This window comes from Equus przewalskii, chromosome 22 (genome assembly GCF_037783145.1).
Source record: "Equus przewalskii isolate Varuska chromosome 22, EquPr2, whole genome shotgun sequence".
Taxonomy (NCBI): domain Eukaryota; kingdom Metazoa; phylum Chordata; class Mammalia; order Perissodactyla; family Equidae; genus Equus; species Equus przewalskii.
The window spans coordinates 38,645,324-38,663,041 of NC_091852.1; the positions used below are offsets into that span (position 1 = coordinate 38,645,324).

The 17,718-nt window shown below is 37.5% G+C and overlaps 1 protein-coding gene across 1 annotated transcript; it reads left to right on the top strand.

Annotated features, from left to right (window-relative positions):
* Window positions 1-5,218: 5,218 nt before the first annotated feature.
* LOC103558748 (interferon alpha-2) lies at window positions 5,219-5,773 on the top strand. The gene has a single exon (XM_008531934.2). The coding sequence runs from the start codon at window positions 5,219-5,221 to the stop codon at window positions 5,771-5,773; it is 555 nt and encodes a 184-aa protein (XP_008530156.2).
* The last annotated feature ends 11,945 nt before the right edge of the window (window positions 5,774-17,718 follow it).

Below are 17,718 nucleotides of genomic sequence, written 5' to 3' on the forward strand. Positions count from 1 at the left end.
TTTGGTATCAAACTGAAATGGAGTCCACTATCCCGTGGAAATGGATGGAGACAACAGGAAACAAATGGTCATTTCTTACTTTTTGTGAAGAGTCCACAAAAAATTGCAGGACAAGGGCAGATAATTGCCACTTCAGTCAAGATCCACCTAAAAAAATGAATTTAAGCTACTTTGAATCTGTACATCACTTTGGGTAGTATGAACATTTTAACAACATTAACGTGTAATGCTGGAACACAGGATGTCATTCCACTTATTTGTCTCTTCTTTAATTTCTCTCAGCAGTGTTTGATAGTTTTAAGTATAAAAGTTTGTTGTCTCTTTGGTTAAGTGTATTCCTAAGTATTTCTTTCCTTTTGATGCTTTCGGAAAAGAATTATTTTCTTAATTTCCTTTTGGGATTGTTCATTGTAAGTGTACAGAAACACAATTGAGTTTTGTGTGTTTATTTTGTCTCCTGAAAGTTTGCTGAATTCATTCATTAGTTCTAACAGTGTGTGTGTGTGTGTGTGTGTGTGCGTGTGTGTGTGTAATCGTTTCAGTTTTCTACATATATGTCATCTAGAAATAGAGATAAATTTACTTCTTTTCCAATTTGGATCATTTTTTTTTTCTTATCTAATTGTTCTGATCTTTAGTTCAAGCACTATGTTGAAAAGACATGGTAAGAGTGGCATACTTGTCTTGTTCCCATTCTTAGTGGAAAAAGTTTCAGTTTGTCACAGAGTACAAGGTTACTTGTGGGTTTTTCATATATGGTCTTTATTATGTTCAGGCAATTTCCTTCTATTCCTAGTTCCTTGAGTGTTTTTGTCATAAAAGAGTGCTGAAATTTGTCAAATGCTTTTTCTGCATCAATTCAGATGATTACATAGTTTATTCCCTTTCATTTTGTCAGTGCGGTATATTGATGGATTTTTGTATGCTGAAACACTTTTGCATTCCAGGAGTATGCCCCACTGGGTCACGGTGTAAACTTCTTTTCATCTGCTGTTGAATTTGGTTTGCTAGTGTTTTGTTGTGGATTTTTCCATCAATTTTCTTTTCTTGTAGTATTTTTGTCTGGTTTTGATATCAGGGTAACGCTCACCTCATAAAATGCATTTGGAAGTGTTCTCTCTCCTTCAGTTTTTTGGAAGAGTTTGAGAAGGATTAGTGTTAATTGGTTAAATGTTTGGTAGAATTCTCCAGTGAAGCCATCTACTACTGGGCTTTCTTTGTTGAGAGTTTTTTGATTATTGATTCAATCTCCATTCTCATTATTGATCTCTTTAGATTTTTTATTTCTTCATGATTTAGTCTTGGTAGGTTGTATGTCTCAATTTATTGGTGTATAATTGTTCATAGTAATCTCTTATGATCCTTTGTATTTCTTAGTCTCAGTGGTAACGTCTCCTCTTCTATTTCTGATTTTTTGTTATTTGAGTGTTCTGTTTTTCTTAGTTAATATCATTAAAGGTTTGTCAATTTTGTTCTTTTCAAAACACTAACTTTTAGTTTCATTGATCTTTATCATTGTTTTACTGTTCTCTATTTCCTTTATCTCTGTTCTAGTATTTATTATTTACTTCCCTCTGCTAACTTTGAGTTTAGTTTCTTCTTTTTTTAGTTCTTAAGGTGTAAAGTTAGGTTGTTGATTTCAGACATTTCTTCGTTTTTTTAATGTAAGCTTTTACAGCTGTAAATTTCCCTCTTAGCACTACTTTCATTGCATCATGTAAGTTTTGGTATGTTCTGTTTTCATTTTCACTTGTCTTATGATATTTTGTAGTTTTTTGTGTTCCTTCTTACACTTTTATCATATTTTGACATGCATTTATTTTCTCTATGTTCCCATGCTTTGGGATACAAAATCAGACCATTTTTACTTTCTAGGAAAAGTGATATGAGAAAGAAAGATATCTGGTGCTGTAAACAGTATGTAGAAACATTTTATAGTCCACTTTCTTGATCATATTCACATCCATTTATTGAATTAATCTGAAGATGGAAATTAAGGGAATACAAGAGTAGCAGACCAAATTTGTACAGTAAAATACCCCATAAATAAGGATTATGCAGAAGTTCCCAATACAATCTCAAGTGAACAAAGGAAAAATGCTCATTGTCCAGTGTCTGATAGACTAAGAATAATAGTTTGGGAAAAACTGCCTTGTATCCTCAGCATGTGATGATAAGAATGAACCCAAAAACCAATAAAAATGCGTTGACTGGATAAATTACTAAAGCTTATTAAATTTTGAAACACACATTTTTTGTAAAGGTGACTTATTTGCATGAGAATGCAAATCTCTACGCTCATTTCAGAACTTCGAGCATTTAATTGTTCAGTGATATAAAGAGTTTAATTGAATCATGAAAAATAAAGAATAGTAAAATTTATTTGGCTATTTTAAAATAATTGATCCATTCCATAATCTCTATCCTCAGATAGGCTGACTTCCCACCAGTCATCTAAATATTATCAAATGATTTGAGGCCCAGGTTTCTGAGTTGTGGAAAAATTATGTCACAACTATTTATAGTTCACACACATTCTGGGGATTTTGTCCATAATTTAAAAGGGCAGGAAAGCTGGAGGACTGATCATTTGAGGACATAGGTTACTGTTCCCCTGAGAAGCAATGTGGTAAATTGTCTGGTTGCTGTGAGCTGTGTGAATCAGGGAGAGTTTGAGTAGAGATATGAGGCTCTGTGTATGATACCAAGCTAGTTATTTGCATTTATGAAAAAGTAGAGGGCAAATTAGAGATGAGGTCATACTTGGGATTTTAATACAGTGCTGGGCAAAGGCTGAAAATTGTGTTGCCCTGGCAGTTTGACTCCCCAGACTCATATGTGCCTTGAGAACACTAGACTCCTAGAAGTTTTAGTAATAAACTCAGCAGGAGTAGTAGTACTCTTATTGACACTTGATAAGAGAAGAGTGGAAATGTTAGCCTGGTCTACTATAATCCTAGGAATGTGGCCGTGATGAGCAAAACAGCTTGGTCATTCCTGAACACTTTCGAGTAGGAAGAGAAAATCTAAGAGACCGCTTTAGTAAAGAGTATTTATCGAGTGATTACACTGGACCTGATGCTGAGGAAAACACAATGAACAAGACAGAGTCCAGTTACTAATGAGCTGAATTGCCTAAGATGGTCTCATACCTACTGTCTTAGTCCACTTCGGGCTGCTATAACAAAATACCACAGACTGGGTGCTTAAAAACACAGAAATTTATGACTCACAGTTCTGGAGACTGGAAGTCCAAGATCATGGCTCCAGCATGGTCAGGTGAGGGCCCACTTCTGGGTTGCAGACTTCTCGTTGTGTCCTCACAACCTGGAAGGGTCTAGGGATCTCTCTGGATCCTTTTTATAAGTGCAGTAATTCCATTCATGAGGGCTAGGCCCTCATGACTTAAGCACCTCCCAAAGGCCCCATTTCCTAACACCATCACATCAGCCATTAGGATTTCAAGATATGAATTTGGGGGGGGGACACAAACTATAGTACCCACCATTTAAAGAGTAGGAATCTAGAGGGCTGGGGCAACCTCACTTCCTATGCAAAACAAAAAGAGTTTTAAAGCAGAGCTCAGGATCAGAGCTGAAAGTTAATTTTTCACATGATATATAATCAATATTTGTGTGCTTCTGAATTAAAGACAAAGATGTTTCCTTTTCTGTTGTTTTTGTGTGTGTGTGAGGAAGATTCTCCCTGAGCTAATATCCATTGCCAATCCTCTTCTTTTTTTGCTTGAGGAAGATTAGCCCTGAGCTAAGATCTGTGTCAGTCTTCCTCTACTTTGTATGTGGGACGCCTCCAATGATGAGTGGATGAGGTCTGCACTCAGTTCTGAGCCCGTGAACCCCGGGCCACTGAAACAGAGGGTGTGGAACGTTAAACACTCTGCCACAGGTCGGCCTCCCAATGTTTTCCTTTTGTTTGAAAAAAACAGACTTGAATTGGAACCTCTGAAACTTCCTTAGGAAATTTGAATTTTAATGTGAAAATACAAAGAAAGATTCAAATTGATGATGTTTCCTAAATTGCCCATTCTCATTGGGGATGATATTGCTATAAAAGGTGGAAAATTAATTCTAAAGGGTAGAACAAATGTTAGATATTACAATGCTTCGTGGCACTCCAAAGCTCAACCCTATCCAACAAAGTCTTATTCCTTCATTTTTCTTGTTGGGTTTTCTTGTGTATCATATAAGAAGCATTGACATTGAGTTCATGGAATAGACGCAAAATGTATGCAAGATCAGTGCTGCAATATCTATGGTGAATGGATGGTTCACTGGCAGACTCTCCCCCATCATTTGCTCCATCTCAAAGTCATGCTGTGAGAGGCTGCCTTCGCTTACTGATGAGCTGCCATTAGCTTTCTGTGGATGTTGCTTATGTTTGAGCCTTAGTGCTTCTGAGGGTGAGGTGGGGTTGAGAATTAAATGCAAATCGTCTATATTTTATTATTTAATCCATAAAGTTAAATAAACATTAGTACTTATATTGATGGCAGAAAAGAAGCAATATTATCAGAGAGCTGGTGAAGTTAAAAATTATTTTCTGACATGAAGCAAAAGTGACAGTCATGTACATAAAAACACATGTTAAGAAAATATTGTTTTTAGCAGCTCTGAAAGATTTTAAGTATATCATTACTGGTATTGTGATTATGTATTTATGTAAAATTTGAATTTGAATATATAATTTGGTACACTACTATTTATATAAGTAAATATATTACATTAAAAATCCTGCAAACTTACCTATGAAGTTAAATTAAATGTCATTAGCATTCAAATTTAAATTTTAGCTTAAAATTCTAGGTTATTCTTAATCTTGCATTGAATAAGAAAAGTAAAGTTTGCACTTCTTTTTCTATGTATAAAGTAGAGATATATAGATATAATGCATATCTGTATGTACAGTATATCTGTGTTACTAAGTTTTCTTGAGTGGTTCAATCAGGAAAACACATAAGAAGACTCTGGGGGCAGGAGGCAATGAAGAAAAATACAAATGGTTGAGAAGCATTGCTCTAAATCATTGTAGAAAGTGCATAAAGGAAAGCAAAAACAGAAGTAGAAAGTAAGGGAAACGTTCAGAAAATGGAAACTCATGTGTGCCCTATTTAAGACACATGCACAAAGAAAGGTTTTCAGAGAACCCAGAGACAGGGTCACTCACCTGAGCCAGGCCAGCAGCATCTGCAAGATCCCCAATGGCTCTACCCTTTTCCTTACTGATGGCCCTGGTGGTGCTCAGCTGCCACTCCAGCTGCTCTCTGGGATGTGACCTGCCTCACACCCATAGCCTGGGCAACACAAGGGTCTTGATGCTCCTGGGACAAATGAGGAGAATCTCCCCCTTCTCCTGCCTGAAGGACAGAAATGACTTTGGATTCCCCCAGGAGGTGTTTGACGGCAACCAGTTCCGGAAGCCTCAAGCCATCTCCGCGGTCCATGAGACGATCCAACAGATCTTCCACCTCTTCAGCACAGACGGCTCGTCTGCTGCCTGGGACGAGAGCCTCCTAGACAAGCTCTACACTGGACTCTATCAGCAGCTGACTGAGCTGGAAGCCTGTCTGAGCCAGGAGGTGGGGGTGGAAGAGACGCCCCTGATGAACGAGGACTCCCTGCTGGCTGTGAGGAGATACTTCCAAAGAATCGCTCTCTATCTGCAAGAGAAGAAATACAGCCCTTGTGCCTGGGAGATCGTCAGAGCAGAAATCATGAGATGCTTCTCTTCATCCACAAACTTGCAGCAGAGTTAAGGAGGAAGAAATGACACCTGGTTCAACATGGAAATGCTTCTCATCGACTGATAATATCACACTTCCACTTGCTCTGCCATGTCAAGGACTCAAGGATTTCTGCTGTAATCGTGATCTGAACTCAATCAAATTTGTCAAATGTTTTCAAGCGTATTAATGAATATTGTGTTTAACCCTGCGGACACTAGTCTGATACAGATGACCTGGCTGCTCTATTTATTTATTTAAATATTTATTTATTTTATGAGATTTAAATTATTTTTGCTGCTATAACATTATGTGCACCTTTACATTGTAGTTTAATATAACAAAATGCATTCTTTATATTTAGCCAATTTATTATTTTCTTTGTTCATTAAATCTTTACTGTAGAAAATATCTTCTATTTGTTTATTCTTTAAAAAAGAAACACCACACCTGAGTGTGCAAGCTGATTAAAGAATGGATGGCACTATTCATTTACCATCATTGTTATATTCAAGTTAGAAGTAAAAATAGACTTCCTCTAAGCCTGGTTGTATGTTGACCTCAGGATATGAGGTGAACACAACAAATACAGTTCCTGCTTTCTTGTATGTTTGTTTTTTGCGGGAAAAGTAACCTAAAAACACTAACCAATTGATTGGTAATTGAATATTAGTTATTTTAAAATTAACACTAATTAATGTTAGAAATTATTATCAGTTAGGTTTAATGCTAAAATGGGAAGGGAAAAAAATGGAATTCTCTCAGCACAAGCTGGATCGAGTCATGTCAGGTTGTAAGAACAAAAGTGGTAGATATTCTCTGTATTTTCCCAGTAGACATCTAAGTGCAAATGTTCGCAGGATAGTTGAGTTTACAATTTACAAGCAATTCCACAAACTGTAGAGTATACGAAGGAAAGTGGTCACCTGGGAAGAGAGGGTATGGGAATGAGAAAGGACTTAAATTGGTTGCTAGGACCTTCAACCTTAAAAGTGAGGGAAGAACCACAAAGAAAACAGGTGGAATAGCCATGCGTTTTCAGAACGAGAGAGAATGGAGAGAAGACCATGTTTAAAGACTGAAACCGCTTAGAATACTCAATGTATTAATGAAAAATGTGGATGGAAACTGCCCAGCACACTGGGAAATAGATGGCATTGGTGACTTCAGAGACAGTTGATTTCGTGGAACTAGTCACCAGAACCACACTGGAATAGGGGGAAGGGTGAATAAGAAATGTTAATGACAATATATAGAAAATAGCTTTGAGAAGTTTGCCTTCTGAAGTGGGGGAGAAAAATAGGTCTGACCTATAATACAGCATGGATTATTTTTTCTCTGCATCATTTTCCCTCTTTTGAAATATATTTGCCTCTGGATAGATTTCATGGAATCGATATATTGGCAAATCATATTAATATGTTTAATGTTTTATTTACTTTAAATCATGGCATATTTAGTTACTTATGATGGTCATTTATCAATATTTTGATTAGTACTATGTTGAAGGTCAGTAGGCTGCTCTGTTGATTGAAACCATCTACTACATGAGGAAACAGATGGAACTGATTTTAGTGTGAGTTTGTTTGGTGGAATTAATGAGCAGAAACCACACTGGACTAGTGGAGCAGGTGATAAGAGAAGAGAACTCCTGCTGTCATTTTTCTTACCTGGGGATTCACTTTATTTCTTCTGCCATATTCAGACTGACATTTGTTTTCTTTTTGCCCCAGTGCATCCAAATGCAAGGACAGCTTTCTAAGAAAGTTGAGTGGAGAAAGAAAAAATGATGTATTGAAAATGATGGAAAATAATGATACAGGCCCATTATCTTTCCAGTTTTACTTCCCTGTTTTGATACTAACTTCAGGATGAAATAGAAAGTATCTCAGAAACAGCAAGAAGTCCTTGCCCAGAAAAATACTAAATTAAAATGAACATAGAAAATTATGACGACTCTAAAAGTAATAAACCATTGGTGACCTCTGGGAGAGTTGATTTGGTAGAATTAATCACCAGAAACCACACTGGAACAGGAGGAAGGGTGAATAAGAGAAGTTAATGATGACATAGAAAATAGCTCTGAGAAGCTTGCCTTCTGAAGTGAAGGACATAATATATTTAAATACTCTTCTTGGTAAGCACTCACTGCTTCTGTCTGGGAAGTCATAATACTCTCCGTCTTGGTCACACCTAAGTCTCTTCAGCACTCACATTGCAACTATTGGTTGCAAAGAAAGAGAAGAGAAGAGGTTCTTCAGTCTGGGCTGGAGGTGAGAAACGGAGTTGTCCTTGGGAGTGAGGACAGCAGCCTGGCCGGAAGAGGTCTCCCATGGAATCAGTGAGGTCCTAAAGGAGGAAAGTCAGAGCCTATATGGCTGGAATCTGTGAGTTGATTTTTGTTTATTCTTAATGATTTTGAAATAAATCATTAATTAAATAAACTAGAGAAAGACTGAGAGAATTTATCATTAAAAGATCCCTGTGATAGTAGGTATTAGTGCTTTACTTTATATGAAAGAACAATCATCTGAAGGCCCTAATTTAAGGAAGTCTTAAAGAGGAATGCTATTGCTACATACGTGGTTACATCTAAAAAATAATTGCACAAACAATAATAATAATGTCTAATTCTTAGGAACTAAAACATGGTAGAACTAAAATACTGTGATCATAATTAAAGTATCTTTAGATTTTTCCATAGATGAGTAAAGATGTTGATTTTTCCTTTGAGCTTTTTGAAATGTCTGTTGAAAGCTATGGATTGTTAAATAACTAGGTAAAAAGAAGAGATTTAAAGCACATAAAAGAGGGGAAAGCTTAATAAATCAGAAAATATAAGTATAAAACATGTAATATGATAGAAGTAAACCTAAATATATCAGCAATCACTATAAGTGGTCTAAATTTTATGGTTGGAGAAATAGATTTTGGGGGATACCTCAAAAACAATTTTCAGTACTTCCACTACTGATCATGATATAGTTACAGAGACTAGTTTTACCTCTCATCTTAAACAACAACAAAAAGAAGAAAATATATGGAACAATACTTTTCAGACAAAGGGTAATGTAGGACAGGACAGTAATCCCTGACAAAGGGAAACGAATGAGGTGAGCTCTATAATTGTTCCAATTTACCTGCTGGAGAGAAATCATAGGCTGTGCAGGGAATGGGTATCCCCATAAGCTGTGTTGAGTTGTTCTTCTTAAACTCACAAGAAAATTCAAGAGTTAAAAATAAATAGGCTTCCAGAGGTCTGCAGTTAATGGATTAATAAAGTTATTTTTACTATATTTCATTGAGGAAATCACTCATGAAATCTTAGACTTTTTTTCAATTGGCAGAAAAATCTACTCCCTTCTAACTAATTAATAGGGATTTTGTCTATTCTTCTTTAGAATTTAAAGTCAGTTCATTGGGCTCATACCACACTCCTTTGCCATACAAAACAATAGACAGCAATTCTTTGGCATTTTAAGTGGAATTCAGCATCCTTTGTCATCTCATTCTCCTTGTAACCTCGGGCCCTCCAGAACCAGTTAAACCGACCCCATGTCTTATCAACAGAGTGATTAAGAATTGCCTTTTGGAAAATAGGCAAGGTCATGTTACCAGAGCATGGGCAAAAGAAGAAGTCTAGATATGAAATGACTGTAGAGCCAAAGATCCTCCTCCCCATGGAAGCCCAGAATCAGGACAGGACCAGAACTTGAAAGTAGGACTCTTACAAGAAGCAAGAGGTCCCTTATTCAGGAAGATCTGATGTTAAAATTCCTTCTCCACCTCATCACAGATGTTTAGAACCCTGCCATAAATGACAGCTTGTTCTCACTAATCTCTTAAATTGCACCCAAAATCCTGAATTGGGGAGACAGGTCTGAGGGCACAGGGCCCCTGTTCTCCCTGCAGGTCAATCTCTCAGAATAAAGCTGATCTCTTTTCCCAAAGGCTGATGCTGTAATTAATTGGCTTGTTTAAGTGCATCAGGCAAGTGAACCCCAATTTTTTGTGGTAACAAACCATGAAAGGACAAGATCCTTTGACTACCTGTCCAAGGCTCTGGAACCCCTGGCAGGGTGTGGGGTCTTTTCACTGAGGCTAAGTGGCTGCTTAGAGGAGTTTTTCTAGAGACTCAGCTGACTGGATTCCTGTTTCTGTGCTGCAGAGCCCCAGGCCTCAAGGCATTTTTTCCTTCCTTTGGGAGAAGAAACAGCTTCTGGATCAAGCTGTCACTTGGATCTGGGTGAGTAACCTTAAGAAAATAACTGTCCCTTCCCTCATCTTTCTAGTTTGATTTCCTGGAAATACAGGTTTAGCTTGTATTCTGAGGAATCTTTGTGAGCTGAGACCCCAACCTGGGGCCTGAAACACCCAAGATAATTAGAGGCAGGATAAAAGTTTCACTCATTAAGTTGCTACTAGATCTGGGAAAGTCCTGGCACTGGCTAAGAGTTATCCCTGGAAGTCTGGTTTGGGGTAGCTCCTGGCACTGGTTCGGAGCTACTTCTGGAAAACTAGCTAGTATTCTAGTCTGTGTTATATGCAGAATGTAGCGTGTGCTAATGTTTGTCTGAATTGAGTTGGCTCTTTTGGGGACTGAGTTTCCCAGTACCTATAACAAACTCTCTTTAGAAATTATCTTGTTTGTTTTGGCCACCTTGGGGAAAGTCCCCTAAAATGGGGATAACTGTAATCAGCTGGCAAGATAACCCATGATAATTTAAAATTACAGTGGCTGCTTTGTGTTCATTTTGAGCTTTTGAACCAAGAAACAAATTTTTTAAGAGTCAAGGGCTCCACCTTTTAACCTAAAGTTTCCAGAAGCTGCAAATGTTTACAAAGAGCTGCAGCATCTAACTAAGCTTGTTTTGTGTCCTGCAGGCTTGGCTTGATAATCGTCAGGTGTGAGGGGTCCCAAAACTATGGTCGGACAAAAATGTGGTTGCACTCCGTTTTGTGGTCAGCAATGGTCAGAAATGTGGGCTGCACTTCTTTTTGTGGCTAAGGGCCCTACCAAACTGCCATTGGCCTCAGGGGAATTATATTGGCCGTTGGAAAGAAGCCTTGGCTTGGCCTTCATTGGGAGGGTTTTGGCTTCAGGGACACCCCGAATTTTTGTGATCTGATTCTAGCTGCAGCATAAATATACTTTTGCCTGGCAGTGTCTAAATTCTGAAACAATGGGAAAATGCTAATTTGATCCCAACCTGTAGCCCCTTGTGCTTCATTCTCCCAAATTGGGTGACTTTTAGCTACAAGTACTTAGTACGAACAACTGAGTACTCTTTGGTTTATTGATCTTTCTCCTCCCAGAGAAGGTCACTATCTTCCCTTGTCTCTGTCTCTGTGCCATTTGTCATAAAAAGGAAAACACCATGGGGCAAGACACAGGCATCTCCATAAGCCTGTTGTCTGTGCAGGCTGCAGTAAACTTTGCTGTAGAGCCTGCCTATGGAGTATGTGCTTAAGGTAGAAACTGTTGCTAAGCGGCATCCTGGAAGCCAAAAATGGCCACAAAATTGGTGGGCACAGGTTGACCAGTTAAGAGCCATTAGGGCACCTGCCACCTCAAGACGACTCTTGTAATAGGACAAGTTGGTCACAGAAGGGGATAGATGATGACAGGGTCCCCCACCACCCTTAAGAAAACATCCATGCAACATGGTACTCTGTAAAGCACACACAAATCCCTAACCCCGTGGCAGCTCTCTCCTACATAGTAGTCTGGCTCCAAGAGACCCAAAGTCTAGATAAAGCTGTTAATGTGCATATAAGATGAAGTTTTCTTTGTTTTGTCTTGTTCTATGTCTTGAGAGCTGGTTTTATGACCTCTTTGGTCTCTACCATCCAGAGGATGCATGTTCCGGCATGCATCTTGGCAGCCAGTCAAGTAGACTGGAGTTCTGAGATGTACTCTCTGGCTGGCTGTATCCATTCTCAGGAGAGTTTGCCATGAGGGGTCCCAGTCCATCTGGGGCTTTGTTTCTCAACCTTCATTGCTTGTTAGTGCACTACAACCTGTGCAGCAGAAGCCTTTGTTTTCTGGAACTATTTTTGGAAGTGAACTTTCTAGATCTTGTGAGGGCAGCTTCTTTTGCACTGTCTTTTGGGGAGGGCTCTTGCATCCATGGTTAAGCTATAAATGCTTATTGGTTTGAGTTGCTATTAAGATCCTACTTGCCAATGGTCAGAGGATGGGACCTTAAATTGGAAAAACTTCTAAATTGAAAAAATGTAGCTGAAAGCCTGGGCTAAACTCTTTCCAGTTTTGGGGGGAAACTGGCAACAATCACCTTTGTCTTGCAAATCCCTACAGAGCCATATGCATGGCTCTAGACGTTGGTTCAAAGTTCACTTGTCTTTTTCCAATCCCAAAGCCTCACCTGTTCCTCTCAAAATGCTTGGAGATATTGGGATGTTAGAAACTAAGACAAATATGCCCCAGAAGCTCTACCTTGGAGAAAATTTGAGTGGTTTCTCTGTGTCTTTGTGATGTATTTGGACGGGTAGATCGACCTGGAAAGTCATTTGAGTTACAACCCAATTTATGAGACATTAAGAGCAACTGTCCTTAAAAAAAATCCTTAAAAGACTGGAAATGCAGCTAGGTAGTTCAGATTCCACCCACTTCCCTTGTCTTTAAGAGCTTGCAAACCCTCAGGGGACTGTCTAGCCCATCACTAATTCCTAGGACTGAAGAAGAAAAAATGAAAAAGGCAAGAAAAATGGCTGTAAGAATGCCCTTGCCAAAAATCTAGCATCTTAAGAGACTTCTCAACAACTATTAGTAAAAAGGCTTAAAACAAAATTTGAATTCACAACCAGGGAGCCTTGTATTCATGGCATTAACTTTAATACAATAGCTATGGAGTCGCTGTGTATGTGTGTCTATATATATTTATGTGTGTATGATACCATACTTCCAGATGGTATAATTTCTAAAGAGCTCTATTCAATTGGCTTAAAGTAAGTTCTTATATAAATTATTTCTAAGTGTAATGGCAATTAACCAAAATTTCTTTCAAGTTAACACGATATAAATTAATCTTTGGTAAATGAAAGCTTATTTAAGATTGTTGGCTTGATTGAAATAGGCATCCTCAAAGTTACCAGCATTGGATATGATGCAGACATGTAGTCTGGGTTTACTAGTCAAATAAGATTATGTTATCCCTGTTACAAATTTGTCAGAAAAATAATAGCTTAGAATGATTACTGATTTTGTCTGATGTCTCAAAGTCTTTATAGGCAATCTAAATAATTATTGGAAACAGGTAAACTAAATAAACGGAAAAAAGGTAAAAGTTTTGGGGGAAACTTTTTAACAATGATTGTTATCACATATGTCCTTAAAACAACTTAAAATGATGGCTAACTTCCTTAGCGTCACATAAAGTTTTTGTGAGTAATCAAAATATGATTGTTACAAACATGGTCTAGATGCAAGTGAAATAAGAGTTTATAGATAAGCTTTTAGCAATAATTATAGCTTATGACATGTGTTCTTAAAATAGGTTCCAAAACCTTTTTGGTAACTTGAAACTTTCAAGTTTTGCTATGTTAAATTAAATGATAAAAATTTATTGAGTATCTAGACCATTTCCAAATAAGGTAAAATATTAGATGTTAATTATTAATATAGGTTTAGCTACTTTCCGCTTCTTATTACAGAGAAATTAAAATATGTTTGGGTCTACTAGTAAATATGTATTGTATTTTATTAAAAGACTGTACTATGAAGTAACATGATTCTAGAAATTATGAAAAGTGTTTATAAACTTGCCAAGCCACAGAATGCTAACATAAAAGAGAGCTCATGATTGCTTACTTCTTAGCTTTCCATGAAATTAAGGTCTGTATGGGTTAGGAATTTCAATTGCTATGTGTAATTAAAACTGCTGAAAATTAGTAAGGAAAACAACTTTGTATTCAAGGAAAGTAAGATGTATGTTTTCAGTAAAGAAGATCTAAAAATGGAAATATTTGTTTGTTCTGTTAAGAAAGATAAATTTGTCCTAAAGTACTAGGAGGTAAGAAAGAAGGCAAGGGACAAATTCTGAATGTAAAAAAAGAAAGTTATAGAACATTGTGGAGGAGGAACCCTGAGGAAGGAATTGTGCATGGTCAAGTTGGCTAAGATTGTAATGAATTTAATTAAGTAAATAAGTTTAAATATCAAAAGTAAACTGGTGCAAAATTAGAATTTGGTGGTTTTCTCTCTTAAAAAGATAATTTTCTTGGGGCCATCCTCATGGCATAGTGGTTACATACACACATTCTGCTTTGGCAGCCTGGGGTTCGTGGGTTCAGATCCTGGGCACAGACCTACACACGGTTCACTAACCCATGCTGTGGCAGCATCCCACATACAAAATAGAGAAAGATGGGCACAGATGTTAGCTCAGTGACAATCTTCTTCAAGCTAAAAGAGGAAGATTGGCAACAGATCTTAGCTCAGGGCCCATCTTCTTCACACAAACAAAAACAAGATAATTTTCTTGAACTTTTAGTCTGCTCTTGATAAAGAGATTATGAAAGGATTTTTTCTTTGAGTAGCCTACCATAAGGGTAGGTATTTTATGTTTCATCAAAATAAATTTCCAGTATGGTTTTCATGAGGTCTTTAATCATAGGTGTTAAGGTTTTTCTTACAGCTACTTAATTTTCTGCATTGGCCTGAAAATCTTTAATTGTCACCATGGTAAATTAGATAACTAAATATTGTTTCTTAGGGACCTATGATATCATGTTGGTAAATGTTATTGATATAAGTGTTTTAAAAAATTATATAACATTCCTAAAATTCTGATCTGTCCTGGTTGTCAGCTATAATTCTAGTTATTGTCTTGAAGTGTTGTATGTTACAGAAATAGCCAAATTTCTTTGTCAATTGCCCTTTTGAGTCTTTTGTCATTTGCAGATTTTTATGTTTCATCTTCAGAGAGATTCATGGCAAGGACTCTTACACTTGCTCTAGAATACAGATTTCTGATAAAATTTCAGATCATAAAACTGAACTGGGTAAGAAATTACAGTACTCTAAAGGAGAAACTGTTAACAGAAGATTAAGACAGAATCGGTTACACAAGACTGAATGAACTGATGAGGATGATTATAATTTTTATGATTCTTCATCTGAGATATTGCTGATTTTTTTGATGTTTTATCTTTTCCAGATTTAAGGAAAGCTTTTTCTCCTTTTTCTTAAGTTAACTATGACTTAAAGCAATTTGGTAAATTATACCTTTGTAAGCAGAACTGAACTGTTTATCTTTTTTCTCCCTAAATGATTCCTCCAGAATTTAGAAGCTCTTATTGAGTACTGTTTTGATGGAAATACAGCTATTTGCATAAGTTCAATAAAAACCTGTTCTCCTTATAACAGGACATAATTGGAAACATTGGCTATATTACCAAAGCTTTGACTGGAATGCCATATTTGAAAGAAAAATGCAGACTCAGATATGACAAGACAGCTTTTGAGGAACAAAGGTTGACTTTATGGAATAAAGCTACCTGGAAATGTTGGCCTGGTACCTTGCTTACAGCGTTCCCAGAAACCTTACCACTTGCCTAAGGCAGGTTACTTCCCTGGTAGGTACAAGGACCCTCAGGATATTCTGGGGAAGCTTAAGAGTAGAGAGGGATCCACCCAAATCTATAGGTATTGCAGGTGGGGGTCTGATGACAAGTCCCTGGTCTGGCTTTCCTGGCCTCAAGAGGCCTTTAAAGTTCAATCTAAGATTCCTTATAAAAAGTTCCAGCAAAGCAGATTTGAAAGAGCCTATATAATCAATTGCTATTCTTGCTATACTTATGTAAACAATTGGGTTAAGCTTATTGAAACCAGACTTATTTTGAAAACCAATGAGTCTTGCTGTGGCTATCTTTGGTTAAAATGAGGATGATTTTAGAGGGAAAAATTATTTTTTAATAAAAACTACAGTATACATTCATGGATATTAGATTCTAGTTCTATTAATTGTCTTTGAGGTTTTGTTTTCTACCTGTAAACTGGACCAGATGCTGAATTCTTCTAGTCTCCTGAAATATCTGGCTACAAATCTCCAAACTGATGTTTTCAATTTTTCCATCATTTTCATTTGGAATCATTGAAAACTGAAACTCACCTTTCTCCAGAAGCCCTGCAAACTGAAGCTGGACAACTTGCTATAAACTTAAGATGCATGTCTGTTGTTGTGTAACCCTTTCAGAAAGATACCTGAACACCCAATGACATCATCAGAGATGTTTAAAATTGCAAAAGATACTTCGACTCTGACATCTAGAAATCCATTGACTGGCTGCGCCTTTGGCTCAGAAACTTGTCTATAATTTGCTCCAACCATTAGCCTTGCTTTTCTTTTTGTTTCTCTATAAATGCTTCTTATTAAATACCTGGTTATTTGCTTACACAATGTAGGTCTAACTGTGGGAGCCCATCTGCCTCACCATCTTACTAAGAGGCTACTTTAATGAGATGGAACAACATACACTCCTTATCAGCAGGAAGAAGGTAGAGCAGTCATCTCCCTATATCCCTGAAGATTGAGGAATGAAAAACAAAAAGGGGAGATTTCTAACCACAGACCCTCCAGGGTCAGTTCAACTGACCCTATCTCTCATCAACAGAGTGGTTAAGAACTGCTTTATGGAAAATCTGCAAAGTCACATATCCAGGACATGGACAAAAGAAGAAATCTTAACCTGAAATGACTGTGGAACTAAAGATGCTCCTTCCCACAGAACCCAAGGACTGGGACATGACCAGAATTTGAAAGTCAGACTCCTATCAGAAGCAAGGGATCCCTCACTCAAGAAGATCCAGTGTTAAAATTCCTTTGCCACCTCATCATATAGGTGACTTTGTGGCCACAAAACAACTGTTGAACCCTGTCATAAATGTTTAAAAGCTTACCATAAATGTTTGAAGGCCACCAATCAAAACCTGTCCCACTAGCATTTCTGTGTGCCAGCCTGTTCTCCCTAACCTCTTAAATTTTGCCCCAAATCCTGAATTGGGGAGACATATCTGAGGGCACATGCCCCCTGTTCTCTTTACAGGTCAATCTCACAGAATAAAGCTGATCTTTTTTCCCAAAGGCTGATTCCATAATCAATAGCTTGTTTATGTGCACCAGGCAGAGACCCAAAATTTTGTGCAGTAACATCCTCAATGATTTCATGCCATGGCCACTCATTGGTTCATAAATCCCATGTGCATTTCTATCCTTCACTCCCTCTAATGGTGTCTTCCAGACAAGTCATTATACTGACTCTCCCTAATGTTTGTGCTTGGATCTTGGGTACATTTCAATAGTTCATCCCTTCAGATTTATATTTCTCTCCAGTTGTGTGAGTGTAATCCAAATAGGGCTGTTGGGAAGATTGAGTTAATATTCTAAAGAATTTAGAATAGTGGCTAGTCCATTATAAGTACACATAAAATTCAGTTATTATTTTTCATGTCACGATTACTATTATCCAGATTAAGATCAGAACCTTTTGAAATCACCTAATTCCCTTTCTTATAACTCTAGATTTCTCAAGGCAATCTCTCCATTGTCTGAGTAGATTTATCAACTAGGTAGACAGCTCAGGCAAGGGCTGATACCCACTATCTTGCCAGAGAGGGTTAGTGTTATAGCAAGTGGTGTTGTCTGTGAGCTGGTTGATGAGGCTTCTTCCTTCTCTCCTCAGAGGTGCTCACACATGGATTAAATGAAAGAAAAATCAGATGGCTGGTGTTGCAAAATTTAAGACAGGCCATTGACTCAGGAGTTGGTCTTGGAGCTTCTAGCAGAAGCAGCCATTGTCCTGCCTTTGAGTTATTCAACACTGGCCTTCTTTCTTCCCCTCTGTCTTACCCTGGTGCCCAACTTTGCAGCAGTGAATTTTGCTAACTTAGAATATATCATTTTGTTAGGAGAAAATCACTTCCCTTTTTTGACTTTCACAACATTCAGACTTACATT